Source organism: Semicossyphus pulcher, unplaced genomic scaffold (genome assembly GCF_022749685.1).
Source record: "Semicossyphus pulcher isolate SPU_LCO1_2020_fin unplaced genomic scaffold, fSemPul1.0.p SCAF_18, whole genome shotgun sequence".
Classification (NCBI taxonomy): Eukaryota; Metazoa; Chordata; class Actinopteri; order Labriformes; family Labridae; genus Semicossyphus; species Semicossyphus pulcher.
In genome coordinates, this window is record NW_027211691.1 from 15,673,356 (window position 1) to 15,690,515 (window position 17,160).

Consider the following 17,160-nt stretch of genomic DNA (forward strand, 5'->3'; position numbering starts at 1 on the left):
AGTTATCAGAAGTACCGATGTCTCATAAAACAGCAAAGGTCAAACTTGTTGGGGCAAAACTGATGAGAATGCGCGATAAAGACATGTTACCAAACGTGATGGCTGGGGCAAAGTCTAACGTTTACATTTGTTTACAATAATATGAGTCAGTTATGCAGCAGAGAATCATTCATCTATAGGATCTTATATCTTCTCACTGAGTCATTATGTCAAGTGTTTAAAATCAAAGGATTCTCAGAAGAGGTCTGCAAACTTTGAGCGCATACAAACAAGTACACGTGCTGAGGAGCCATAAAAGCCTCTCAGTTACACAAGCAGCTCTTTTTGGTGCAATAAAAGCCCCTCCTGCATGGCAGGCTTTGCATTGCTCTTTCACTGCTTTACTCCGAGAACGCACAATAAACGGTACGTCTAAGGCTTCTATATTCATGATCATACCTGCCAATTATCAACTATCAAACCTGTTAATCTTTAATTTGATTCTTTATGTGTTTTAATTTGTAATATTTGTGTTTTAAGATAACTTTCCCACAATGGCAAAACACAAGCTCAGCCTACTGATTGCCATAGTGCTGGCGCTGCTTTTCTTCATCATCACTATGGCGTTTACAGCTCTGGCAGGGCCGGGGATATGTACGTTTGAATGTCATTTAATCTAAAAGTAAATTTTTTACAATAATTTAGATCTTTAAACATCCACCTTTTGGTGATTTTTCAATGTTTGTTCCTCAGATCCGTTTCTGGCGTCCACCGGCAACATTTCAGACGACTTTGTGACCCAGATCACTCCATCAGGATGGACGTTTACCATTTGGTCGATCATTTACACCTTTCTGGCTTTAGTGTCGGCCTACGTCTTCTCCGGCATCTTTAGGAAGTAGGTCAACCTTTCTGATAAAGTTGCAGGTTTAATTTTCTCCTAAAGAGAGTATCTCGTTTACTAAGGCATACATTAATCTTTCTTCTCTAGGAACGCCTACGGTTACGTTTACTGCAGCCCTGCTGTTCTGCCACACGGGTTTTTCATGGCTTGGTGCTTGAATCTGAGTCTTAACATTGCGTGGTTGTTCCTGTGGGACAGAAGGTAAGATGGGATGTTTTTCTTCAACTGTAATAACTCTAAAACTCGAAATGCATTGAGTCAGGTTAATTCATACAGGCAAGAAAATGTATTGGTAGCAGTATGTATATGAAAATGAATCACTATTGAAAGGATACACTATATTTCAGATGTACAGCTACTTTAAAAAGGGGTGTCTCACTTCTATCTTTTCAAGGAGTTATTCCACATTTAAACCAAGGATTCATAGATAGACAGAATATAATTTGTTGCATGATTTTGTCTGACTTACTGGGGGAAAACTTGTAGGAAATTCTCAAAAGAGTTGCTATTTGTGACTGAATTTGTCTGTTCTGATCAGGCGTCATCTCCATAACAAAAAATATACATGATTCTATTTTTCATCCCTTCAAAGGTTGATGGCTGCCGCTCTAGTTTTCCTCATCCTCATCGCCTTGACCAACTACATCATAATCTTCTTCTCCTGCCACGGCCTCCACAGCTACGGAGCCTGGCTCAACAAATACCACAAAGCAGACCTGTGGCTGCACCGCGTGTTGGTTAGTATGGCAGCCTGTTTTGCCAACTTCACTGCATCTGCATCAACTGTGTCCAAAGCATTTCTGTTGTTTCTCCTGCAGGTGCAGAACGGTGTTGCCATCTATGCAACATGGACAACCATTGCAGCCCTCGTTAACCTGACCATTGTGTTGGTTAACGATGCAAACATGTCCCAGTCAGACGCTGCCATCGTCTCACTCTCTGTTTTGACTGTTGTGCTGCTTGTGTGGTAAGTGCATGTTACAACAAATTCAATATAATATAACTTAATTAAAAGTGTATTCAAATAATTCTGTAGTTAATGTGTTGGATCTGTCACAGGTTCATCCTGGAGAACTCAGTCCTGGACAAACATGTGAGGTACATTCTCACCATTTACCCTGTTGTGATCTGGGCGGTGACGGGAGTGTTCACCAAAAACTATGTGGCTGAACTTCCTACTCGAAGTAACATCTTCATCGGTGAGGAAGTAAAAAAAAACAGATTTAAATCACATTTTAAAAACAGGAAGTAAACCTAAATACAGAAATGATAGTATGCACACTAATTCCACCCATTTTTTCCTGTTACAGTTTCCCTGTTGGCGATGGCCTGTTTCCTGTTTGTCGCTCGGATAGTTTTGGTTGCCTCGAGACACGTCAAGAAGCCTCTTTACCAAGATGTCAGCCCAGAGGACATGTCGCCGATGGAGATCGCTGAGAAGCAGAAGAAGATATTTATGTAAAAATAGTGTATATTTTTTCAAGAAATCCTTGTATTAATGCAGTACTGTGTTTGTGTAATGTATTGCTCATGCTTTGTAAATATTCTATAACTGATGACTTACTATAAACGGGATATGAGATTATGTGATGCTGAAGTACAGTATTAGTTGTCTTACTGTGGCATAATACGCTCAATACATTGTTTTCCTATATGCATTTTTTTACACTTAAAGTAAAGTAAATATGGCCTTCCTCATGCTTTTGTGGAATAATTTGTGGTATATAAAAGATAACAAATACTATTTATTTAAGCAACCAGTACAATAATGTCATTAGTCTGTAACTTAAGATGCAGGGTATATATAACATTAATATACAACAGTTAATTCTGTCCAAGTAATCTGATTGGACAAGAGGCATTCCATGAGTGCTGATACAGAGTATATCAGCACTGGAACGTTTTACTAATTATATCACTCCGCCTCAGGTGTTCTCAGTACAGTCTATTAACATTAGAGCAGTTTGAGAATCGGGCAAACAAGGCAACTGTCAGCAGACTCTTGTTTCACTGGTTGTAAAATGAGATAGTTAAGACGCGTGGTAATTAAACAAAGTAGCTGGTCTGTTAATATGTAGACACGCAGAAAAAAGCATCAGTGCAGGGATTATGTGTTGCTCGGCTACAAGTCCAGTTCCAGTTATGATGTGAAAATAGTTGTGTTGGTCGGGCTAAATGAATGATTAAATAAACAACACATTATAATCTGTTGTTGCTTATGACTGTTTACTACTAATGCCACTGTTGTATAAAAGCAATATCACACTCAAAGTCGTGTGGTTGTACTGAATATGAGCATGGCTGTGATTACCTTCGGCACTCGGAGCAGTGCGGATATTCAGTACAACCGCACTCCCCCTTGTATGTTATAGCATAAATGTTTAGAATGTTTAATAATCAGTAATGATAAACATAGGGTATAATATTGATCAATCTGCATGCATCTTTGTCTAAATCCCCACCCACTGATGATATTATTTACACATACTGTATGTGCACTGTGTATTTCACATACTCTGTTTTTGTATTAAGTTATTTAAAGCTGCAAACGAGACGTTGTCTAAAATAGCTTTACAAAACCTGCTAACTCTCTAATTCTAAGCTCAGACATAAGAGCCACAGTACCAACACAGAGATTACTATAAAGGGTTGAACTTGACATACCAATCATCTCTCCACAAAACTTCATTATAAGAATTTAGTAGCTCAGCATTGTTTCAAATGTCCCGTTAAAGGGTGACTTATTTAATGCCTGTTCAAATATGACGAACATGTTGTGTACTTTCTAATTAAATCACCTTAATTGATCTGTTCTGTTTTTAGTTCATATCTGGGCAGTTCACTGTGGACAGTTTGCCTCTCTGTGGTCATATATTCAAAGATAAGAAGTGCACGTGGTGCTTGGAGTGGTCATAAAACCTTCCGCTTACACAACTGGCTTTTCTATAAAGTAGTCCGTCCTCCTCCCTCTGCTCAGTTCTTCTCACTAATGACTTCAGAGAAAGGTACGTCTCGCTTATTGTTTAAATCTTTTATTGATGATGTAAAAAGTCTTTTTGATCTGCTGACATTTTATAATCTTCACACACCCAGGATGCCACAGTGGCACGGGGACCTTCCTGAAGTTACACAAGTAGTTTTGAACGACAGAAGTTTTCAGCCCACATGAGAATTATGAGCTTTTGAGTAAGCTGGTGATTTTTAAAACAGATATAACTTGGTGAAATGCCTGAACGGCCTCTCTACTTACTGCATAAAGTCAGAGGTCAGGCTCAGGTCATCCCCAATAAAGTTGGAACTTTCTAATACATGTTTTCATGTGTTTAAAGATGCTCTATGTGGTTACGTTAATGTTTTAACCACAAAAACCTTCTCATTTTTAACAGTAGACCACAATGGCAAAACATAATCCTCAACGTCTTGCTGCGATTGTGATTTTTGTTGTCGGCTTTGCGATAAGTTTGGTCTTCAACGGGCTGTCTGTGGTTGGACTTGGTAAGACAAACCATCCTTATCTGAAGTATCTTTTTGTTCAACTTGTGTGTGGTCACTGTAAGACTGTTGAGAAATCACAAATATTAGTTTAACAGCTGACATTCCTCTCGTTCTGACTTTTTTCCCTTCCCTAGGTCCTTATGAAACCACCACAGCCAACGTGTCTGCTGTGTTCGACACACAGATCACACCTTCAGGGTGGACCTTTAACATCTGGAGCATCATTTACGTGTGGCTGACGGCGATGGTTATCTACATCGTCGCAGGACTTTGCAGAAAGTAAGAAAGACAGAAAGTCGTGTTTACAAAGCATTTACAAAAGATCAAAACAGAGTAAAACAGAAGTTATTTGGGTCTTTGTACTCCGTTTTTGGGACAGAAGATATGAGACCAATTTAGGACGTGTCAGCGTCTGGAGGAGCCATTGAAAATTTATAGAAAATTATTTTAAAGCACTAAATCACACCAAATGTTATCTCATGACCTGACATATACATCTGGTCTTGACCTACTGTACTCTTTGTGATATTATTTACCAAACTTAAACCACCAATGAGCAAGTAATTGGCAACATTAGTGAGGAAAGACTTCCTTTAACCTCGAGCAGAACCAGACTAAATGGCTGACAGACATCTGCCGCGACTGGCTAGGCTAAGAAAGTGGTACGGAGAGAGACAGACTGAAAGTAAATCGCGCTTCTTCTTGCAGGAACGGTTACGGCTATGTTTACTGCAGCCCTTCAGTGTTACCTTATGGCTTCTTCACAAACTGGTGCGTCAATCTGTGTTTCAATATCAGCTGGCTGATCGTTTGGGACAGAGGGTAAGAGTCGCCGCGATATCTTTTTGTCTCACTTCCTGTTTTTGCAGCATTAAATGTGTGTTTTCCTGCCTTACTTAAGGGACATGCTCGTCGCATTGGTGTTACTCATCATGGTCATCATCACCAACTACTTGATGATTTTCTTCATCTGCCATGGGCTTCACTTTTACGGAGCCTGGCTGAAGAAGTACCACAATGCAGACCTGTGGTGCTACCGTGTGATTGTTAGTATGATGACAGTATCTACAGTTTATATGCTTAAAAGTCGAGCATGAGTCTAATATCATTGTTTTTTTAAAGTAAAGCTTCTGTGTGAATCTCTATTTGCAGGTTCAGAATGGTGTGATGGTGTACACAACATGGACAACCATTGCAACACTAATCAACCTGGCCATTGTGCTGACCTATAATGTAGGGATGTCTCCAGAAGACGCTGCCACCATCTCGTACTCGGTTCTGGCTTTCGTGCTGCTTGTGTGGTGGGTTAACCTCCCTCGGAAGACACTTATTAGAGAAGTTTAATGCAGAATCATCAGTGAGATTATGACATTATGATTTTGCGCTATGTGTTTCACAGGTTTATTTTGGAAAACGTTGTCCTTGACAAATACGTGCGGTACATCCTCATCGTCTATCCTGTTGTGATCTGGGCGCTGTGTGGAAACCTGGACAAAAACTACGATGCAAAAGCACCTAGCCGCAACGGCATCTTCATTGGTAAGACTGTATTTGAAGCACTTATGTTTTTTTTTACCTTCACTGTATAAGTTAATATGTATTATAATGCTACATTCTGTACACAGCATAACTTTTAGTGGCCACAAACCTCTTTTTATAAGTTGTACTGACTGGACTTTCTTCTCTCAGTGGTGCTGCTGGCTTTAGCCTGTGTGCTGTTTGCCATCCGGATTGTTTTGGTGATTTGGAGACATCTCAATCAGCCGCTGTACGAAGGCGTCAGTCCTGAAGCCATGGAACCTATAGAGATCGCTCAAAAGCAGAGAAAGATATTTCGCTAAACATTTTGATGATATCACACAATGACACTTGAAGGCATTGATTAATTACATAGAAAATAGTTTTGCAGTTTTATGGCATTACTTTGTTGATAATTATGAGGACAAGTTTATATTTTGTAAATCTTGATAAATTGTTGTTGTTGCATGATTTCAAATGCACTCAGGCATATTTTCCATATACTTCAACTGTGGCTGACTGATCTCTGTACCTTTTATGGCTCTTTTCTAACATATTTATTGCTTACACAACTCATTAGGCTCTGATAAGGAGACCAATACAACACTGTTACCACACACTTAGGCCTACAGTATAGGCTGTATGCTGTAAACATTCCCCATAGGTTATATGTGTGTTAACTATTAAATGACAATTCTCATCTTGACATATATTTATTTGAAATAAAGTATTCATGTGGTTATAGCAGTTCTGCAGTGTGGGTCTTTCATCATAATTTAGCAGATGAACACATATCTCACGATTTTAGAAGTTATATATTGCTACTATGTAAGTCTTAGAATCTTAACAAAAATAGTCATAGTTTTGCATGAAAAAGCTAAATGTCGATCATATTATAAACATCCAACAATGGGTCAAACAAAACAAAGATAATTTGTATTTAACGTATTAAATATATTTTGATGCATATATTTTAATTCTATGTAACCCCTGTAGCTACATTCTGTACGTCCTAACATTGAATACCTCCTCAAAGGTAAAGCTTTACATAAAAACTATTTTGGTTAGTTCTAAACCACGATTAACCTGTAGGGGGCAGCAACGGGACATGCAAGTTTCGGCCAAATAGGAATCTGCCTCAAATTACATGTAAGAAGAAGAATAGCAACCTGTGCTTTCTATACCTGAGTACGATCTTTCAGGCAGAAAGTCCATGGCATTCCACGGTCGACCAGCAACAAGCACAACCAGTTAGGGTTTTATTACATGTTACATTTCTTTCAATTACAGTTAAAGGTATAGTTTAAAGGCATATATTGTAGGCAAGTATGTGCCATCAACGAACAATCCTTCCTGGGAGGCTGAACTGAGGGCTGGAAGTCCCCGGACTAACAGAGTGCGCGGGATATTACAATTTGTAAACAGCGCCATTGTTTTGCGAACGTTGACTATCAAATAGACGGAATAGATGTCTTACTCGCTTTCACACGATAATAAACATATTCCTAGTTTAATTTTCAGAGAGGGGTTTAAAATCAACAGAATATTAGCGGTTAGTGAATTCAAACTGAAAGCTATCTTGCCGTTCGCTTGGGTTTCGCCGTCGTAAACAGTCATATTCTTACGTTAATGTTGTCGTTAACCGGCAAAAATAGCAGGCCAACATAAATGGAGACTAAATACCCTACGTTGGTAAGTTACGGAATTTTATGTGTATCTTTTTCTTTTAGGAGACAGAATAAACATACATATTTAACTTGAGACAAGCCCGGGGAAGTAGTGGCTGTAACATTAAGGTCCGCTCTGTTGGCAGTGTGGTAAGCGTAAATACAACGTCCATGAGCTTCACATTATAGCAAATGTGTAACGTTGCTTTAGTTCAATTTGCTCCGTTAAAGTGAGATGTTAGAGGACTGACGCCACGGTTGTAACGGAAGCTGTAGTTTCTAATGCTAATAAATTTCGTTCAATACATTGTATATCCTATGGGTTGCTGCGTTAAATAGTATACTTCAGTTGTTGTTGTTTGGTGTGATGTAGGCCTAGGTAAACGAAAGTAAACCAAATATCTTTACTTTGTCTTTTCACAGAAGAGACCAAAGAGGAAGCTCTGCTACCTTACAAACCCAAAAAGGTACATTTGAAAAGGATTTTTTAATTAATGTTAGAATTGTAATATCAGATATTGTTCTTACCTGACATTTGTGTTTTCAGTCCAGCTAAGAAATGGGCAGGGCCGCTGACATTGGAAGACATTGATAAAATGTTTGATGACTTTGGTGAGTTGTTGTTGTTTTTTTCTTTTAATATTTTGCAGCTCGTTTTCCACGTTCGTTGTATTAACCTGTATTTTTTTTTATATATTTCTTAGATCCATCCTCAAATGAAGATGTTGACATTGTTCCCCCTTCTCCTCTCCAGACCTCTGATAATGAGGCAAACCAGAGTGAGAAAGGGGTTTCACCACTCTCACAGGAAGGACATGTAACACAGAAACTTCCAGGACGCCTAATGGTAATATACAGTCAGTCACGGCTTTGACTTCTGGTGATGCTATGCATAATTAGTCTTGTTCCTATATTGGGAAGATATAAAGTCTCTGATGGTAGATTTAGTATGTAGAGCTGCTTATTTTTGTCACTGACAAGCAGCTGTCCACTGCTCGTATGTCCTCACTTGGGAAAGATCTGATGAGACAGTAGTTAAAAAAACATTTTTGTTGTGTAACCTTTAGGGTCCTAAAGGAGACACCCTGCATCCTAACACAGGGTCACCCAGTCCTAAATTAGACATTGGTAAGACACTCAAACCTGTATTTTACTCAGAAATATTTGCTCTTTATAAATGTACTCATACATGATGTTTTGTCTATTGTCATTTTACACTTTTTATGTTGTATAGAATTGTTTTGAGAGTGCTGCTTCTCCTTGTGGCAGATTTGGACATCCCATTTAAAGCGCATAGGCCAGTGAAGACATCGAGCCCGATTGAACGTGTTGTTGAACATGTAGCAGAGCTGGACACTGGAAAAGACAGAGTTGTGTCTCCAATTCTCTTTGCCTGTGAAGATGAGGGAGTAGAAGAGGAGGCAAAGACGGATCCTCCACCCACACAGAAACCCCAATGCAACGGGCACATCACGGAAGAGTTAGTCATTATACATTTCCTTTGTGTTAAAAAATGTGTTGTTTGAAGTTATATTTTCTAAAGTTGACTTGGTATTGTTTTATAAATGAAAACACTGACATTAACTTTGTGATCCAGTGTATTTTAACTCATTAATCTACAAAATGCTTTTTTAAATTCTAATTTCTTCTAGAAATGCTGACTTTGATCTGGAATCTCCTCCAATAAGGGTCACTTTAAGCAAACCCAAGATGTCCTGTCAGAAAAATGAGGTGGAGGGATCGTGGTAAGGACCTTTTATAATGTTTGATGTGATGATTAGTTTGCTGCAAGCACCCAAACACGCAGACTACTGCAGTAAACCGAGTCCTCTTTGTGTTTTGATGACCTTAAATATCCTGATTTTTTTACTTGGATGTTTGCCTTTTTAGGTTTTGTACTTACGTGCACGTGATGTTTGTCTACTTTTCTCTGCAGCAAAGAGAGTCAACCCGTCAAAGAAAACGCCTCCAAAAAACCTCAAACTGCTGTTTTGAATGGCAAAGGAAAAATACGAAGGTACCGTGTGATGACTTGTTCATGTCTAAAGCAGTTTTCCCACTGGTCAAAAAACCCGCCCGACCTGGGTCAAATGACTCTGCGGTAGACCTGGGTAATTATCACCTCAGCTCCGATCGGCATTAATGGGAAGACAAAACCCACGTTGACACGTGAATCTGCGCCCCCTTTCCGTCGTGATGCTATGCTCTGTCGGTAACTTCTGCGACTCCTTGTCATCTCAGCTACAAATTCAGAAAAGAGACCAAAAGGAGTATACTTCACTGGCAATGGGAAAAGAGACAATCGGCATCTATAAGCGGGTCTTCCTGGGTCTGAAAAACCTGCGTCAACGCGCTAATTTTGGTGGGAAAGGGGTATTAAAGTAGCTTTCATTGTGGATGTTGTGAAGCACGATACTGGATATATTAAGGGAGAATTTAAATCTTGAGAGTAGGATTATCTATTTGTGCACTGTGCATTGGCTAATTATGTTTGTTTTTTGTTTATTCTCAGTCAAGAAACCACAGGCCCTCCTGTGTCAGCAGTGAGACAGGAGCCTGAAGTCGCTGCTCCCAAGAAAAAGTCAGAAAGTGTTCAAAAGCAGCCGTCGGCTTTTCAACAGAAGCTCAGAGAGGCGGGACAGTCCAGACTTGCGTGGTGAGTTATAATAAGGGTACCCCCTTGTGCATTATTCTCTGCTAAGGTCTCATCCTGTTACAAAATGTAGTTAAAGTAAAGGCAACATGAGAACATGAAATAATGAACAATCCATTTCTTATTTAGTTCTAGAAAGTCTCTGTTGCCTGTAAAAGTTCCCACTCCTCCTCCTCCCGAGCCCGAGGAGGATTTCCAAATTTTGGAGGATGACACAACTATTTGGATTTCCATCCCAACTAAAACTGCCACCAGTAAGAAACAGAGACAGAGCAGGACGTCCAGCACCGACAAAGACAGCTCATCAGACAAGGGGGCGGAGGAGAGCCCGTTGGAGACGGCACCAAAACAGCAGGAATCACAACAAGCAGACAGTAAAGCTGGAAAGCGGAAGACAAAAGTGAAAGAGAAGAAGAATGAGGTGAACAAGCCTGAGAATGATATCCCTCAGTTGTCCAGTCCTGAGGATGTTCCTGCAGTTGACTTCACGGAACAAGAAAAACCTAACAAAAAAAAACGACTCAAGAAGGTTCCATCTAAAGAAAGCGATAAGGCAGAGGAGCAGCCTGAAGAAAAGGCTGGTGTTGAGACGGATGACCCCTCTCCAAAAGTGGGAAAGAAAGCTCAGGCGTTAAAGTCTGGAAAAGATGGGAAAGAAAACGCCAAGACAGGCAGGGCTAAGTCATTAAAGGGTGCCAGAAAGGTGACGCAGGGAGCGGATGCAGGAAAGGAGATGGTGAATGCTGAGGAACCAAGTCAGGAGCTTGCGGTTGATGAAGACCTGGGCCTTCTTTCAGGTGAGGAACCATTAAATTCTCCTCTGTGGAATGCTGCGAATACAGCAGAAAAATCCCAAATCATCATCATCATGAGATATTGCCAGTTTTTACTGTTACATATCATGGGTTATACTTAATTTGTTTATTTATTCTGATCCCGATTGGCTTCAAAAAATGGTTTGTAGCCTTCCTCGCATCAGACAACAATATTTGATATTTACAATGAAATTATATTACATAGAAATATGTAGACAACAAGAACTTTTAAATAAAGATCAAAAAGGCATATCATTTGAAATCAGCATCTCTGAAGCATCTATACAGCATTATATTCTTTTTTTCCCCATAGACAAAGAAACCTTGAATTATGAAGCACCACCAGCAAAGGATTCAGTCGATGGAAAGGATGAACAGAGCGAACATTCGCTTGTCTCTGAAAGGAGCTCCGCTGAAGGCGATCAGATTCTTGGGAAAAGAAAAAGGAAGCAGACTGGGGAGTGGTGGTTGCCCGCAACGACGGTCACTTACAACCAGCCAACTGTCAAGAAGTCCAAGCAGATCAAGGAGCCCATCGCAGCGACACCTTCACCTGTGAAGGCTAAGAAGGACAAAGTTGTGAAGAAAAAACATCAGACGGAGCGTGCACCATCATACAGCCAGGATGCAAATAAAGAAAAGAAAACCAAACAGAGAAAAAACAGAAATAAAAGAGGAGACACACCAGACAGGATGAAGGCAACAGAAGAAGTATGTGAGCAGACGGAAGAGCAGGAGCAGCAGGACGAGGTGCAGCAGGACCTGGACCTGGCTGTACAGTCTAGTCCTTTAGACCTTGCACACAGAGACCACAGCTTAAGCTTAGGTAAGGTGAATGGAGGAGGAAGTACTTAATGAAAAGGACCAGTGCATACTCCATTTGGCAAAAAAGGAGAAGTACTTTTTCTACTTGAAAATGGCCCCTTTGACGACTAAATTATTATAAGTGTTAGTATGTGGCTGACCGCATCAGGTCAATGTGCACTTGTGTGGGCAATAACTTTCCTTATGAGGCAGATGATGACGTGTTTGAAAGCAGGTGCGCGCTGTGGACGTAGGTGAGGACAGTGGAGGAGCAGCCCCGCCTACTCCCCCGAACAAGGTACCCAGAGCCGTATAGACAGAGAGTTGCGTCAGTGGAGGTCCAATATGCTCCATGATCTGCCATGGCGCTGTCGCAACTCTCTTTCTACGGCTCTGAAAGTACCTTCATTTAGTCAGTCAGTCAGTCACATACAGACCTGTGTTAGGGCTGACCCCGGCAGGCAGCCAAAAAGTCTGAAAAGGTCTTAAATTAAAATCAGGGAAATTAAAATGGTAAATGGACTGTACTTGTATAGCGCTTTTCTAGTTTTTGCGACCACTCAAAGCTGCTTTTACACTACATATCACATTCACCGATTCACATACTGATGGCAGAGGCTGCTACGTAAAGTAGCTGTCAATCAGATATCACATTCATACCCATTGGCTATGCCACCGGGAGCCATTTGGGGTTCAGTGTCTTGCCCAAGGACACTTCGACATGTAGCCTGAGGGAGCTGGGGATCAAACCTCCAACTTTCCGATTGAAAGACGACCGACTCTACCACTGAGCCACAGCCACCCATAAATGGTCTTAAATCTACTGTAAATTTGCTGTAGGTAATACATTTGCGGATGGTGCTCCTAAAGCTGATGGGAAAATTGTCACGCAGTGGCCTACATTACCTTAACATCAGGTATAATAATAGGTAATGTCTTACAGACAGTTGTGATTTGTGTCTAGATACAGCTGAGCTAAGAAGGGGAGATGCAGGTTTAGATTCTCGTTTGGGACGATGGGGTTGAAAGCTGTTGAATCCCACTTTCCTCTGTCCTGTCAAGTTTCTAACTAGTGCTGTCCCACGTTTGTGCTGCAGTGACATTACAGTGCACATTGAAATGTTCACAATTACTGAAAACAGCCTCTCTAATCTTTAAATTAAACATCAGGAAAAAGGCTTATTAACATGCTCGAACTCTTCTCTGATTGGTTAATGGTTTGAAAAAGATTGAATTGGCACTACACTCAGCGCTGCACGAAAAGGGGAAAGTTACATTTTGTTTTCCGAAGTAGGACTCAATAAATTCTCTTTTCTCACAGAAATTGCTTTGATGTTTTTGGGGTCTCAAATTATATTTGTTGAGGTCAGTATTTATAAAAATATAGAGGAGTAATTGCTACAATATTTGCCTCTTAAATATCGTCTTGTACAGGAACTAGGAAAAAGTACAAGTACAATTTTAAGGTACTTATTCTTTACCTAAGTTTGGCATTCAGTTAATTTACTTGGCTTACTGAGAAAGGTAAGAGTAACAGGTCCAAGCTGTTCATAAAAACATTACCCATTTGAGTTTTGTAAACATAAAATAAGCCTTGTAACTGACTAATATATGGTGTTTCACAGGGGATCAGGTGTTTCAAAGAGTATACCATTACTCCTCTAATGAAAAAGTGTCCATCACACCAGCGCCTGTCTCTCCCAGAGGCCCGAGGGAGCAGCTCACAGCAGCAGAGCCAGAGAAACGGAGGAGGAAACCTCCCGGTAACTGGTGGACGATCGATGGCACGCCAGAGGGACCGCAGCCTCAGCAGCACGAGCCCAAAGCTCGTAAGGAAAGAACGAAGAAGACCAAACCGAGCAGGTCTCCTAAACTTGGGACTCCTAAAAACGGCAACGTTGCTGTCTCGTTAAAACCACAAGGGGGAGACTCTGTGCCTCCCATGAAGGTGAAGCCGCTGTCCGCTCCAAAGACTGTCAAACGCTCTCTGGCCACGTATAAAGACCTTTTTGAGACCCCGACTGTGGTGAGCAGCAGAGAGGCAGATCAGAGAAACAGACGTAATGTTGCTGCTGCTGACCGTACAACACTCGGTAAGACTGTTACAGATATTCTCAGTATGGATACCGGAGAGTCCAACAGCCCTGCAAACCACGACGCCCCCCAGGACGGCAAGTGTCAGTCAGAGAACACGTAAGGAAAAGTCTGAATGTTGTCCTCCTAATAACTCCTCCCTCTTTTTATCTTTACAAGTTTTGTTTTATATTTTTTTAATGTTTTTTTTCTCACAGTTTGGAAGCCCACAGAAGTGGGCCGTCCTCCATGATTGAGCTGCAAGAGTACGTGGAGAACGAGGACAACTTGAGTATGTTTAAATCCAGACTTTGTGGACAGATCGGCTGCAGGAGCCGTATTTGTCAACAGAGCTGTCAATCATCCTTTTCACAGCATCAAATAACTAACTGAAATTAAACTTGTCAGTAAAATGAACACGTGGATGTAAATCAGCATGATCAGAACTAACGATAATGACAGAAACCATGTTTGAGAAAAGTGGATTTGGCGCGTATTTTGATTTTATAGTTTGACTCATGTCACATCTGTTAACATGGAGGAGACAGGCTTTATGATCATGCAGCCAGATTATGATAAATACATGGCACTTGTTTATTTTCACCTCAAACAGCTGGGTTGTAACTCGGCAAATAAAATGGTCACAGCAGGGAGAAATGTGTGAGCTCAGTCTTGAATAAATAAAATGAAACCACCACATTTGACAGTTGTTCTGTGAGGCCTGAAACGTGGGCGGCCACACTGCAATATTTACACTGAGCCCCTTCACCTTCTGTGGGGGATTAAACATGCAGCAGCTCTGCCTGGACATGTATCTCACGTCACTTAGTCAAACGGCTTCACCTTGTTGTTTAAATGTCAACTTAATTTACTGAATGGACATTTGGTCCTTGACTGTGTTCCTGCTTTATAATAAACTTAATTTTCGGATTGATCCTTATAGTTTGCTTTTATCTGTCTTTTCTTTCAGCTCTGCCGTCGTCCACAGTCCAAACTGCCCTCTCGGCATCAGATCTGTTCGCTCCTCCTCTCAAACCGCTGATCTTACAGCAGAAGGATAAGGACAACCTGAAAGAATGGTTTAGGAGTCTCTGGTCTGCTCCTGCCAACAGTAAGAAAATATATTATCTGATTTTAATAAAGTCACAGTATTAAATCTTTGATAGGATGGACGTCTGAGCTTAAACGTAAATGATTTGTTGAGCAGGTTAAAAGGTACTCTCAGGAAAAGTTTCAAACATCTCTCACAGAAAGTCCAATTAACTTGTAATGAAAATTTTCATTACAATCAATGTGGACCACCTTAACAGAAATGAGCTAATAGGAAAATGAAAATGATTTAGTAATGATATTTTCAATGAAATATGTCAATTCATACTACAGTGACTTCTGGAGTCATTTTTTATCATCATTCATAATTACCTCCCAGACCTGTTACTGACTTATTTCTATTGTTTAAATATCATCTCAGATGGTCCTGAAATCAGTCCGGACCAGTTCAACTGGTTCTTCCATCAGGGCCGAGCTATCGGCTTCCTGGTGGATCTGAACTGTGGAACCATCTGCAACGGAAAAATCCTGCTGGGCTCCTACATGAAGAAGCCTCTGTGGGTGGATCACAGCGCCACATCTGTCAGTACTTATCTTCCTCTCACTTGTTATATCATCATGTTCTACTCCTGCGTCTTTTTAATTCATGTCTTTAATTGTTTTGTTTTTAAAGGTTTTTAACATATTAACGAGCTCTGTGAGGGTAACCATCAACGGCAACAAGTCCCTGTTTAATCCAGGACAATCCTTTATGGTGCCATGTGGTAAGAATGATATCGTCACAACTATAGAATTAATAACATGTTTAACGCAGATCAATCATTTTAAAGACTTCTGATGTTTACCTGTGAAAGTGAAGTGTATTATTTGACTGCTGTTCCGGCTCTGTTCACACAGGTCATGCTTACAGCATCCAAAACGTCTCGGCGCAGCCTGCAGTTCTGTACTTCACCAGGATATTGGCAGAAAGTTCGGACTGAAGTTGGCTCATGAATTGTGGCGGGGTAACCAGCCACATACTTAGAAATCCTTAAATTCCTAAATATGTAAAAAACAAAAAAAAACACCTTATGTAGGACATAATTTAAATTGATCTACTTCCTGTGTTGGTATCTGAGCTGTAAATAGCAGATCTTTGTTTTTTAAAAGTTAGTTGATCCTTAGCTATGATTTTAAGGATAAAATCCTGATGAAAAAAAAAGGTAAAGAATACTTGTTAATAAAACTTTGTGCTTTTGTTAATACTTGAGTTTGATTTGGCTGTTTCTTATGATTGTGCATTTATTGTTTCCAGCCTCTAAGGGGCAGTGTACAGCCATAGTTTTATATCAACATCTAACTGTGTTATGTTGTCAGCATGCTAACCAAAGTCTTTATTTGGACTTCATTTGCTTAAGACTTCACAAAGCTACCACCTAATGTTTTAAGTGCTAATAATGTTGAAACCAGTCCTTTTTTAAAGATTTTTGTGTATACCTTGAACAGGATTTGAAGTGTTTGAAGAAATCTGCAAGTAAGAAGATTTTTTTTACCCAGGTTAAAGTAGCAATACAACTGTAATCCAAAATAAAATCCCTTCAAGTACAGAGGTATTAGCAATAAAATTCATTGAATTTGCATTATTCTCCATTTTCAGATTCTACAATGTAGAATCTGTCGGCAGGGACGTGGAGGGGAACAGACCATGTGGAGAGCAAAAGCAGGCGGAAACCAATCCGCCGTAATGACATCCCAGCTTCCATGAGTGTCATCTAATGATTTAGCTTCTCATTAATCTCTATAAACAGACATCTGCTGCGAGATCAGCTAACAACCTGTTCTAGATCTTAAATTGAACTTGAGATAAATTCTCTCGACGCATTGTCATGAAAGCTGTTCAGCGTTCATATTTCCCGATTTCCGCGAATGCATCGGAAATGATCGATTCGAACTCCGTTCAACAAACAAGCATTTTAAAAGTAGTTGTGTTCTCCTCTTTATGATAGACCTGCCAAGCTTCATTTTAACTTTTTACAAATCTGCATCATGATCTTGAAATTTCGGCAAAGGTAAGACCTGTTAATTAAAGATAAGAAAAACGATTTATTTTTCTGTAAACAATGCAGCATGCGGAAAGGAAGTTTTGACCGGAAGTCGTTTCTCGCTAACCGCTTGCTAGATGTTCGGTATCTTCACCGTTGTCCCCAAAGGCTATATCGTCAT

General features: G+C 40.2%; 3 protein-coding genes across 3 annotated transcripts; all 3 read left to right on the forward strand.

The window, feature by feature from the left end:
- Window positions 1–533: 533 nt before the first annotated feature.
- Window positions 534–2,345, forward strand: LOC138596276 (uncharacterized). The gene is made up of 7 exons (XM_069667902.1): window positions 534–633; window positions 733–877; window positions 971–1,084; window positions 1,476–1,620; window positions 1,702–1,850; window positions 1,943–2,082; window positions 2,194–2,345. Exons 1-7 carry the CDS (start codon window positions 534–536, stop codon window positions 2,343–2,345), a joined length of 945 nt encoding a protein of 314 aa, XP_069524003.1.
- A 1,933-nt stretch (window positions 2,346–4,278) lies between these two features.
- Window positions 4,279–6,219, forward strand: LOC138596277 (uncharacterized). Its single transcript, XM_069667904.1, has 7 exons — window positions 4,279–4,378; window positions 4,513–4,657; window positions 5,087–5,200; window positions 5,280–5,424; window positions 5,531–5,679; window positions 5,778–5,917; window positions 6,068–6,219. The coding sequence occupies exons 1-7, from the start codon at window positions 4,279–4,281 to the stop codon at window positions 6,217–6,219; spliced, it is 945 nt and encodes a 314-aa protein (XP_069524005.1).
- Window positions 6,220–7,449: 1,230 nt separating this feature from the next.
- On the forward strand, window positions 7,450–16,500 carry LOC138595899 (nucleolar protein dao-5). Its single transcript, XM_069667402.1, has 17 exons — window positions 7,450–7,588; window positions 7,987–8,030; window positions 8,111–8,175; window positions 8,268–8,410; window positions 8,631–8,691; window positions 8,833–9,043; window positions 9,216–9,308; window positions 9,500–9,580; window positions 10,076–10,219; window positions 10,346–11,013; window positions 11,345–11,857; window positions 13,461–14,028; window positions 14,127–14,200; window positions 14,879–15,019; window positions 15,380–15,540; window positions 15,632–15,722; window positions 15,856–16,500. Exons 1-17 carry the CDS (start codon window positions 7,565–7,567, stop codon window positions 15,936–15,938), a joined length of 3,165 nt encoding a protein of 1,054 aa, XP_069523503.1. The 5' UTR covers window positions 7,450–7,564; the 3' UTR covers window positions 15,939–16,500.
- The last annotated feature ends 660 nt before the right edge of the window (window positions 16,501–17,160 follow it).

What these genes read in the sequence shown, in the direction of transcription:
- LOC138596276 (XM_069667902.1), top strand. Translation starts at nt 534, where the DNA reads ATGGCAAAACACAAGCTCAGCCTACTGATTGCCATAGTGCTGGCGCTG. An exon ending in TCTGGCAGGGCCGGGGATAT is followed by an intron (nt 634 to 732) that starts GTACGTTTGAAT and finishes TTTGTTCCTCAG; the next exon opens with ATCCGTTTCTGGCGTCCACC. An exon ending in TTGTTCCTGTGGGACAGAAG is followed by an intron (nt 1,085 to 1,475) that starts GTAAGATGGGAT and finishes ATCCCTTCAAAG; the next exon opens with GTTGATGGCTGCCGCTCTAG.
- LOC138596277 (XM_069667904.1), top strand. Translation starts at nt 4,279, where the DNA reads ATGGCAAAACATAATCCTCAACGTCTTGCTGCGATTGTGATTTTTGTT. An exon ending in GTCGCAGGACTTTGCAGAAA is followed by an intron (nt 4,658 to 5,086) that starts GTAAGAAAGACA and finishes TTCTTCTTGCAG; the next exon opens with GAACGGTTACGGCTATGTTT. An exon ending in TGTGGTGCTACCGTGTGATT is followed by an intron (nt 5,425 to 5,530) that starts GTTAGTATGATG and finishes CTCTATTTGCAG; the next exon opens with GTTCAGAATGGTGTGATGGT.
- LOC138595899 (XM_069667402.1), top strand. Translation starts at nt 7,565, where the DNA reads ATGGAGACTAAATACCCTACGTTG. An exon ending in AGACTAAATACCCTACGTTG is followed by an intron (nt 7,589 to 7,986) that starts GTAAGTTACGGA and finishes GTCTTTTCACAG; the next exon opens with AAGAGACCAAAGAGGAAGCT. An exon ending in GGAGAACGAGGACAACTTGA is followed by an intron (nt 14,201 to 14,878) that starts GTATGTTTAAAT and finishes CTTTTCTTTCAG; the next exon opens with CTCTGCCGTCGTCCACAGTC.